General features: G+C 38.6%; 1 protein-coding gene across 1 annotated transcript; it reads left to right on the forward strand.

Moving 5' to 3' along the window:
* Nucleotides 1-1,212: 1,212 nt before the first annotated feature.
* LOC110966292 (prostaglandin E2 receptor EP1 subtype-like) lies at nucleotides 1,213-10,842 on the forward strand. The gene is made up of 3 exons (XM_022215617.2): nucleotides 1,213-1,609; nucleotides 3,702-4,612; nucleotides 8,894-10,842. The coding sequence occupies exons 2-3, from the start codon at nucleotides 3,743-3,745 to the stop codon at nucleotides 9,161-9,163; spliced, it is 1,140 nt and encodes a 379-aa protein (XP_022071309.1). The 5' UTR covers nucleotides 1,213-1,609; nucleotides 3,702-3,742; the 3' UTR covers nucleotides 9,164-10,842.
* The last annotated feature ends 385 nt before the right edge of the window (nucleotides 10,843-11,227 follow it).

The raw sequence follows: 11,227 nt of genomic DNA on the forward strand, positions 1-11,227 counted from the left end.
CGAGCGGTCCTAGACCCTTGTGCCTTCAGAACATGGGTCTAGCGCGGCTAGGCTAGTTCAGGGAGATAATTTCTTCAGAAACAGAAGAAGATCCTTCCAGGTGGACTGATACACAAGACATCCATAATATACTGGACCTGTCTGGACAGTTGATACTCCAGAGGTTATTTTGAGCACAGAGCTGCACATTAGGAAAAAAAAAAAACCGTAGGCTATCTGTTCACATTGATCCAGGTTCAAGAAACCAAAGAAGCAAACAATAATGTACCACAAATGAATCACATCCGAGAAACACTAATTAACTCCTTCCTGACCAACTGCGCAAACCAGAATAGCCTTCCTGCTGCTGTCAGAATATGCAACCAGCTCTGCTCCCAATAGACCAAATACACGTCATTCTCCTTTTTGGTGCAGTATCAACACATTCAAATCTGTGGATTAGGAATATTTTGTGCATTTAAAAATTCTGTGCAATATCAGTTTTTCTTCATACACAAGAGTCTTTAATTTTTTTCTGCTTACTGATTCTACAGATCTGTGCAATTCTAATACTTCCCCATCAGTAGTTCTTCTCAAACAAGAATCTGTATAATATCAATTTTTCTGTTCTGAACGAATGTTTTTCTATGGACAAATCTGTGCAATATTATTACCTCTCTATGAGTTTGCAATATCATTAGTCTGTGCAATGCTGTTCTTTCCACATCCGGAGGAATTTGGACAATCTGAACTAATACCTGTGTAAATTTTTTTTGTTTATTTGTATTTTTTCTATTAATATGTGTTGCCCTAATATACCAGAATGGTTGTATGTTATTTTGTGTGCTCTTACACTGAAGGGGTTAACAAAATAAAAAACCGGAAGTTCCGCAATAAAGCGATGCGGTGTTCAGTTGAACATATACCGGTCAAAGTTACCGATGTGGTGTGTGTTTTTCCTCCGCGAAATGTGTGTGTTGCCACGGTATTCCTGCCCTTAAAATGAGTCAACCAACAATATGTCTTTAATGATTGCACTATACCCTTTGTAACAATACAAATTCCCCTACTGTGGGATCAATAAATCTTATAATACCTTATCTAATAATTTAATTGTGAAGTTAGGGCAGATCTGAGAGCAAACAGGCCTTTTTGGGGTCATTTTCCTGGAATGCAGGTGACACACATGCAGTGAGTAAGGACTGACACTGTGCTTATTGAAGGTGTCTCTCATATAAACAGACAGCAGAGACAGAAAGTGCGGCAGCAGGATGAACTTCGGTTCAGCAGCAGAGACGCCCACACACACACTCTGGAGGAGGAAAAAAGACGCTACAAAAACGTGGGTCGGTCTTTTAGCGTCAGAGGGGATCCTTCACTGACTTAAAGCCACCGTGCAGCAGACGTTAGACCTGCATGGATCTACAGTCTGCACAGGACACCGAGGCGTGAGTTCAACCGCAGCTGTGGAGTTTGTCAAAGGGAAACATGACTTCTGATCCGAATAAAAGGACGCTGTTTCATCTGTTTCTGGACTGCTGACATTGTTTAGTCGTCTTTGGGGTATCTCTGGATATCTGACAAGGAGAAAAACATCAGCTGGACTGAGAATGAGATTAAGTGTCTAGTGGTGAGTCGACTTTTAATTTTAAATCTGCACTGTAAAAAAAATAAAATCACGTAAAAATCGGTGCAAATCTGACAGAAAAAAATAGGTTTAAAAAGTATAGCTTCCTGTCACGTTTATAAGACGGTGAAAACAACGACAAATATCTGTAAAATAATTATATTTGGATGATTTAAATACAGTAAAACAGTGTGATTTCACCCTCATTCATGGTCAAATTATTCTTTGTAACAATTCATTTCTGTGGTCATTATTCACAGTTTTGACATGTTACTGTATGTGAAGTTGTGTATTTAATTTGCATATATATATATATATGAATTATTTTATTAGATGTTGTCTAGATAAATTATTATTAGATTGTATTATTTAAAATAGCTACAAGTGATTCCCTATTTTTCAGTCCTTGTACATACATTTTCTTCTAAATAATGGCAGAAATCTGTAAAATGATTCCATTTTTATGGATGTTATTTACAGTTTTGGCCTGTTTTGTGTTTGTTTATTTGCTTGTTGTTTACCATTGAGATTTAGATTATTTACAGCTAGAACGCCCTGTACATGCTTGGGTTTTCTCTGGATACTCATCCCGCAATCCAAACAAGCTGAGGTTAATTACAGCTCACTGAATGTGAGTGAGCTTGTTTATCTCTTTGTTTAGCGCTGTGATAGACTGGTGATCCGTCCAGGTGTCCCCTGCCTTCACCCAAGTCAGCTGGGATAGACTCTAGTCCCTCTGCTTATAGATATATGGATGGATAGATAACATTTCTTTTTAAATACCGTGATCTCAATGTGTGCTCTGTGAAGCTGCAAATTTTCCTGCAATTCGATGGAAAACACCATCCAATCGGAATTCTTCAACATTTAACAAAGTGGTTGTTGAGAAATTGTGTGTCGATGGGCAACATATCTCAACAGGATCTCTTATGGCAGAAAAAATATGGTTTTAGGTTTTCATGATTTGGGTTTATTTGCATCACATTGTACTTCCAGCCTTTACTCTTCAAATTCAGACCTTATTCTGGGAGAATCTGCTCCAATAATTACCACGTAAGGTCGTTTTATACAAGAAATCAATGTGTGGGAATTCTCTGCATTAAAATGTGAATGATTATGATAAAAGATGCTCAACAATACACCCGTTTGCTCAGCTCTATTGTGCTCTAATATCTTGCTGTTATGTGAGTGTTTTGCTGGAAGTTGTGTCCTGTTTATGATCTGTGTTTGACCTCCAGATCAGAGTCTAGTTTGCAGCACTGCAGGTTTGACAGCCGTCTCAGTAGATGTCTTCATGACGTCTGGCTGCTGAAATGCTTTCATGTATTCTGTCTGTCTGGACACAACACAAAGGTGATCAGCTGTCATGTCAGGCTCAGAAAGAATTTTTAGATAAACTGAATACTTTTTGAAACAAAAGTCCATTCAGATCTTTAGTTACCTATGAAGAATTTGCACAAATAGCCTACATGCGTTTAAGTCTTTTTATTTATTTGCAGCTCTCAGACCACTACCTTAACTGATCCAAGAGTTCTAAATTTCAGGGGAACCAGAGAGATGGTTCTTAAAGTCTTTCATCACATTTGCCTCCAGCAGCTTCAGTGCTCCTTGTCACAGACTCTGTGTGAACTCTGAACAACTTTCTTCCAAAAGTTATTAGCTCTTTTAGTGTTTTGATGATGGTACAAGAGAACGCTGACAAAATCTCACTCAGTGTTTTTTTAAAAACTGGGTTAATTTATTCAGGTTTTATTTTGATTTTGTATGTACATGTGTAACTTTCACTGTTTATAATTATGCTTTTAATTCATTCATTCAACCTTTACAATCTCTATGAATCATTGAGGGAAAGTCCTAATTGGTAATAATGTTGAGAGTCAACAGAATAAAAGCTAACAATCAACCAGACGGCAAGGAACACAGTTAAATTCAGAAGCAGTGGATCAACAAGCCTCATAGTTTGCTGCAAAATTTTCCCAGTGTCTGCAGCAGAAAAGCTAAAACCATTTTTAACAATTAAACTGATCAAATCAGCAGAATTGTACTTAAATCCATACATGAGCACTTCATGAAACAGATCTTCTTTCTCTTGCAGCCTCCCTTAGCTATGGAGCTCCTGACCTTCAGAGTCCAGAGATGTTAGCTTTGAGCCACTACAACTCCTCGGCCTCCCCGCTCCTCCCTCGTCTGGTTAATGACAGTGGAGGGAAGGCGGAGGTCATGGTAGCTGTTGAGGGGCTGTTGCAGCAGCGAAACTTCACCTCTGTGGAACCTACAACCAGCGGCATCATCGCCGTCATCCTGAGCATGACACTGGGCATCATTTCTAATATTGTGGCTCTCTTCATCCTGGTGAACGCCTACTCTCTCCAGCGCCGGCGCTCCAAGGCTACATTCCTTCTGTTTGCCACTTCCCTGGTGATCACAGACTTTATTGGACACGCGATTCCTGGAGCCCTGGTTCTCCGACTCTACCTCTCTGGAGGTGTGAGCCCTGAAGACTTTGACTCCTCTGATGGCATGTGCCAGTTCCTGGGTGGCAGCATGGTGTTCTTCGGCCTTTGTCCACTCTTCATGGGTTGCGCCATGGCTGCTGAGAGATGTCTGGGAGTTACTAAACCGTTGCTGCACTCATCTTTAGTCACCAAAACTCGCACAAAGATCTGCTTGGCTGTGATCTGGCTGCTGGCTCTGAGCATGGCCCTGCTGCCCTGCTTCCAGCTGGGCTCTTACACCTACCAGGACCCGGGAACCTGGTGCTTCATCAATGTGCTCAGTGACACTGAGGAGGTGGATGTGGCCTTTGTGGTGCTGTTCTCTGGACTCGGTCTGACGTCTCTAGCTGTGGCGCTGGTTTGTAACACCATCAGTGGAGTCACACTGGTTCTGGCCCGGCTCAGGAGGCAGCCCGGCTCCCATCACTCAGCAAAGTCCCATGACATAGAGATGGTGGTGCAGCTGGTCGGCATCATGGTCGCCTCATGCATCTGCTGGAGCCCCCTGCTGGTGAGTATCAGGAGGTACAGTGAGAAGGGAGCATAGTAGATTTTTTTCTCTTAAGCTCTTAGACAGCAATAGTTCACTCACACAGGTGTTTTCATTGGACCTCCTCTTCCTCCAGACTGCTCAGTTCAGATCTTTGACTCTCTCTGCAGTGTTTTTTTGTGTAGTTTTTTTTGCACCTTTTAGGGTAGAACAAGCTACAGCTTTCCTACATCTCCATCCTTTACTAGTCTGACCAGAGATCTAATCATCCATTGTGGATATGCAGCATCTTTACTGCTCAGTTTTGTTGAACTTTGTAATATTTTCTACAATTATGTCACTTAATACAAATGGAACACGAGCAGCAAATGAAAAATAACAGCTGGTCTTTTATTGTGTTACTGACCCTCTACAGTTTCACAGAAAGGTTTTTTTAGCATCTGGTTTTTTCCTTTCTCGAGTATTTCCTCTTTTCACTTGGCCTGAAATATATAGAAAAACTGCTTTATTAATTGGAAATTCAATAGTAAAACCATAAAAATTATACATTAATACCAAACAGATGACTTACACACGTGGACAAAATTGTTGGTACCCCTCAGTTAAAGAAGGAAAAACCCACAATTCTCACTGAAATCACTTGAAACTCACAAAAGTAACAATAAATAAAAATTTATTGAAAATTAAATAATCAAAATCAGCCATCACTTTTGAATTGTTGATTAACATAATTATTTAAAAAAACAAACTAATGAAATAGGGCTGGACAAAAATGATGGTACCCATAACTTAATATTTTGTTGCACAACCTTTTGAGGCAATCACTGCAATTAAACGATTTCTGTATTTGTCAATGAGCGTTCTGCAGCTGTCAACAGGTATTTTGGCCCACTCCTCATGAGCAAACAGCTCCAGTTGTCTCAGGTTTGATGGGTGTCTTCTCCAAATGGCATGTTTCAGCTCCTTCCACATATGTTCAATGGGATTCAGATCTGGGCTCATAGAAGGCCACTTTAGAATAGTCCAACGCTTTTCTCTCAGCCATTCTTGGCTGTTTTTGGCTGTGTGTTTTGGATCGTTGTCCTGTTGGAAGACCCATGACCTGCGACTGAGACCAAGCTTTCTGACACTAGGCAGCACATTTCTCTCCAGAATGCCTTGATAGTCTTCAGATTTCATCGTACCTTGCACACTTTCAAGACACCCTGTGCCAGACGCAGCAAAGCAGCCCCAAAACATTACTGAGCCTCCTCCATGTTTCACCGTAGGGACAGTGTTCTTTTCTTCGTATGCTTGGTTTTTGAGTCTATGAACATAGAGTTGATGTGCCTTACCAAAAAGCTCCAGTTTGGTCTCATCTGTCCAAAGGACATTCTCCCAGAAGCTTTGTGGCTTGTCAACATGCATTTTTGCAAATTCCAGTCTCGCTTTTTTATGAGTTTTTTTCAGCAGTGGTGTCCTCCTTGGTCGTCTCCCATGAAGTCCACTTTGGCTCAAACAACGACGAATGGTGCGATCTGACACTGATGTACCTTGGCCTTGGAGTTCACCTTTAATTTCTTTGGAGGTTGCTCTGGGCTCTTTGGATACAATTCCAACGATCCGTCTCTTCAATTTGTCATTAATTTTCCTCTTGCGGCCACGTCCAGGGAGGTTGGCTACTGTCCCGTGGGTCTTGAACTTCTGAATAATATGAGCCACTGTTGTCACAGGAACTTCAAGCTGTTTAGAGATGGTCTTATAGCCTTTACCTTTAAGATGTTTGTCTATAATTTTTTTTCGGATGTCCTGGGACAATTCTCTCCTTCGCTTTCTGTTGTCCATGTTCAGTGTGGTACACACCTTTTCACCAAACAGCAGGGTGACTACTTGTCTCCCTTTAAATAGGCAGACTGACTGATTATGAGTTTGGAAACACCTGTGATGTCAATTAAATGACACACCTGAGTTAATCATGTCACTCTGGTCAAATAGTTTTCAATCTTTTATAGAGGTACCATCATTTTTGTCCAGGCCTGTTTCATTAGTTTGTTTTTTTAAATAATTATGTTAATCAACAATTCAAAAGTGATGGCTGTTTTTGATTATTTAATTTTCAATAAATTTTTATTTATTGTTACTTTTGTGAGTTTCAAGTGATTTCAGTGAGAATTGTGGGTTTTTCCTTCTTTAACTGAGGGGTACCAACAATTTTGTCCACGTGTGTACATCATTGTGTTAATTTAACTGTATTTACTTCATTTTTATTGATTTTATCCAACTGCTGTCAACTTAAACAAACTAAGTTATTGTGATTTAACTGAACAATTGTGTGGACTTAACTAAATATAGGCACTCAAAACAAAAACTAGCCAGCAGGATTAATTTTGTTTTCAACAGAAGACCACTCAAAGCACCTAAAGACAAGACAGGTGAGATCTGTGTTCATGAAAACAAAGAAAATTATCCAAAAAAAAAAAAAAACAACCCAAAAGACAACAAACCTACTTGGATGCCTTTATAATACTTGTGCATGCAGGATGTGTCGAAGTGCAGGGACTTCAAGTTTCACAGTTGATCCCCAGAAACAATCAGTTTGATGATGTCTGAATCCTGCGGGCACATAGGAAGGTTGAAATTTGAGAACTCTACATGCAAAGATCTTTTGTATTTACTAAAACAACCAAGTATGCAACAATTAGCAAACACAAGAGAAACAATTCAAGCTGGAAGACATTGTGTAACTGCATCATTGTGAAATCATAATGTTCAACAAGGAAGAAGAACTGGGTGGTCTAGCAGCATGTAAGTGTTTAAAGATTAAATACAGTCAAAACGTAGAGGGGATGCCAAAAAGAGAGACTAAAATGCTGCAAAAACAGGAGCAACATACAACACAAAAACCAGCATTTAACATGAATTAAGATATTAAAAAAGACACTGTAATTTGCACAGCATACACAACATTAATGAGAAAGTGAAAATGCTCACCCTTATTTGAACCTGGGAAAGGATCCCTGCATGTGATCTGCCAACAGAACCCCGTTTTAGATCACAAGAAATAGCAGCAGAAGCTCTTAAGTTACAACTTGAGTGAACTCTGCAACTACTTTCCGGGAATAACAACCTAAATATTCTGTGAACTCTTAATTTGAATCCTCTCTTCTGAAATACCTTTGCATGAGCATATTCTTTTTGTTGACTAACGTAGCGCATTGCAAGATGTATATTAATTTTGACAAACTTAGCCAGAGATTCTGCAAAACATCTGCTCATATTTCTCCTGTGAAATGCTGCTGCACATGTGCACTCAGGGGAACTAAGTTTTATAACTCTTTCATCAAAAGTGAATACATTACTGAAATTGTATTAGCGGGAACATGAAGATAATGTCATATAATTACCATATGCACGTATTATTTAAGAAAGCACAGGCGTGACTTTCGGAGTGTGCACAGAAACATTAATCAACTCAGCCTACAGGAACACTGATTGCATCCAGTACCTCCATGCAGCTGTTGTATGCATGCAGTGTTTGTATTTTAACATGCAATGCATATTAATTGAATATTTAGCATTTATTAATCACATAACATATTGCTTTACTGACATAATTACACATTACAGCTTTTATTAATGAAATGTATTGGTATCAGTACTCTGACATGGTATTACTTTACATTGAAACCACCCTGGAATCAAGAAATACCAGTCACTGAGTGCATTTTAGTGCAGTCACTTATAACTAAAACTTCATGGCATCACTCAGCGTATATTTAAGAAAAATCTAATCAAGTTTCTATATTTTAAGACAGGACAGACAGAATTAAAACTTGTCAAAATAAATATAAGATACTAAAAAAGGATAACAATTTACAAGATATTTTTTTAAAAATAAAATGAATATAAAAAACATAATAATGAAGACCACTAACAGCAACCAGAGGCCACTGGAAACCTGCATATCTTAAGATTATTGTTAAAAGTGTAGGAAGAGGAGGATTTAACTGAAAGAGGAAGGATAGGTCAAAGTTTTTGGAGCTACTACTGCGATGACATGATCTTCAATAACCTCTAGCACTGTGGAGGAGTTAAAAGCATTTGTTCTGAAGAATTACGAGTGTTCGCAGTGTGGAGAAGTTCTGATATGCAGGGACCAAGTCAGACCTTTAAAAGCAATATTAGTGTATTCAGGTCACAGTCAGTACGACAAGGTCACTTACTGAATCTAGTTTGTTGTTGTTTCTATTGCAAAGCGGTTATTTTTGACATGTTTCCACTGTTTGATCACACAGTAACTGCATGTATGTTTCACGCTGGCAGATCTTTGGCCTGATGTCGGTGATCCGCTCCTACACAGGAACGATTGGGGACGACCTGTCGAACTATAAAACTCTGATGGTGATGGGAGTGAGGCTGGCTGCTTGGAACCAGATCCTTGATCCCTGGGTCTACATCCTGCTGCGCCGCACCGTGCTCCGCAAAATCTACCTCATTACTAAGTGCCAGGCAGGCCTGAGGGGAACTATATTAGGCCGCTGGGAGCCGACATCTTACCCCAGCTCAGAGAAGAACGAAGTCAACCAAGTGTGAACTGAAAAATTGATGAAATTTGTTACAGGATGATATAAAGAACTCTGCATGCAGAGACTTGTGGAAAAGAAGAGCTGCATAGAAGATGGTGAGAGGAACAGACATCACAGCTGTGATGGTGCAGCAGCCTTTAAAATTCTTACTTGTCTAAAAAATCTTCATGGATTCGATCAAATTGTTTTTCTGTCACAACCGTCAAAGTTTACCACTGTCTGACCTTAAAATGGAAGCTAGCTAATGCTTTGATTTTGCACAAAAGATCATAAACGTTCTACTGTTTACTTCAATAAAGCATGAACATTCCTTATGAGAAAACTCCCAACTAAAGGCAAAGATGTAACGCTCCAGCAATAATCATCCTTTGTCCTGAGAGACTGAAAGGTTAGTATGAGTGGTATTTTCTGGTTTCATTTCCTCATTTTCACCACCCATAAAAGTAAAAATAAGTAAAAAATGCACAGTGATTTGCTCTCATATTAGACCGTTTCAGAAGAACTGAGCACCAGCGTAAACCCAGTATTTAGATGTTATTTCTAATGTTAAGTTTTCTGCTGAATGTACTTCATGAAGGAATGTAATATACAAGAACTGTGGATTTTGTGTATGTTTGAGTTTATACATGCTTTTGATGTGTTTCTGCAGTGCTTTATGTGAAATAATGTAACATTTTATAAGTTATTACTTGAATTGTGCTGTCAGTTTACTGAGGATATGTAAGGAACCTTAAGGTGAATGTAAATAAAACAATGCAATGTGTGTCTTTTTGTATAATTTTCATTGAAAACATGCCCGTTTGCAATAGAAGGTACATGAGTGGTTAATGAATCTGCTCTTATGATAGATTATTATTTATAGTAATTCTAGTAGTTAAAAGGTTTTTCAATTGTGAAGTCCTGTAAACACTGACAGTATTTATTTGATACTTCAGTGTTTTCCTCAGAGATCTGACCTTTCCCAAAAGGTCTATGGTTTGTGCATAGTTATACTATCAGGATGTTGTGATCTGAAGCAGTAATGTTCTGCAGAGTCATTTCAACAGGCAATGATGAATCGAAAAGGATTATCCACAAAGGTCATGCAGATAACGACCTATTTGATCAAGAATGCTGTGAAGCCAGTTTGTTTGACTTAGGCTTAACTGGACACCTCGTTATTTATGGTGTGCTGCTTCATTACGAGAGCAAATGTCTGTTCAGGTTGTCTGGCTCTGATATGAGTAACCTAAGATGAAGTGCCGTGCATCAGGGAAATATTACTGTTTCAAGCTGCTTTTGTTTTATCTTGTTCCTCTTCAGCATCATTTTTTTCCAACCACATCCACGTGGTCTGTAGCTGGAACATTTTATTCTTCTTATTCCACTGCTCATGAATCTTTCTGTCAGCTGCCACTGATAAACGGCCAGTGATACCCATGGTGCACTTTGCTACTCTTAACATTTCAATAAATCATGTTATTTTGTTTTATATATAATATTGTAACATCTTAACCGTAATATTTAACTTTGGCAGGTAATGTTGTATTATCAATGATATCGTTGAGGCTGTAATGTTTCATTTAGTAAATTTGTATTGTATAATGATCTAAAGTCTTGACCATGATGTTCTTTTTCGGTAAATTTGTAACTCACTTTGGTTCAGTGGTTGTTATTGTTAAATTTCCATAAAAAATTGCATTTTTACCATGAGAAGTGAGTCATTTAATACTGTGCTCATCTATAACTGTTACAAAATGCTTACCTCCAGATGTTTATTTAATGTTGCTCTCTACACACATTTGAAATGTGCAAACTAAATAAATCAAGAATGTAATATATATAAATTATAATGTAAAATGAAATGTAAGCCATTAACTCACTGACTATATTGCTTTCAGATTTAGTTCCATCAAATGTCCTACATAGTTTCTGCTGCTCTTGTGCTGCACTAATGGCTACCCTGACTGTCGCGTCATTATACAAAAATAAAAATCCAGCCTCGTTGGCTTCTTTAGCAGATTTCTCAAACTTTTAACTTGGCACAATCTTTCCAATCACTATGTGGAATCGATAAATCAGTAATTCAATC

Source organism: Acanthochromis polyacanthus, chromosome 3 (assembly GCF_021347895.1).
Source record: "Acanthochromis polyacanthus isolate Apoly-LR-REF ecotype Palm Island chromosome 3, KAUST_Apoly_ChrSc, whole genome shotgun sequence".
In the NCBI taxonomy this organism is placed as follows: Eukaryota; Metazoa; Chordata; class Actinopteri; family Pomacentridae; genus Acanthochromis; species Acanthochromis polyacanthus.

Coding starts and splice junctions, on each gene's coding strand:
- LOC110966292 (XM_022215617.2), top strand. CDS start 3,743: ATGTTAGCTTTGAGCCACTACAACTCCTCGGCCTCCCCGCTCCTCCCT. Junction 4,613..8,893: donor TCTGCTGGAGCCCCCTGCTG/GTGAGTATCAGG, acceptor TCACGCTGGCAG/ATCTTTGGCCTGATGTCGGT.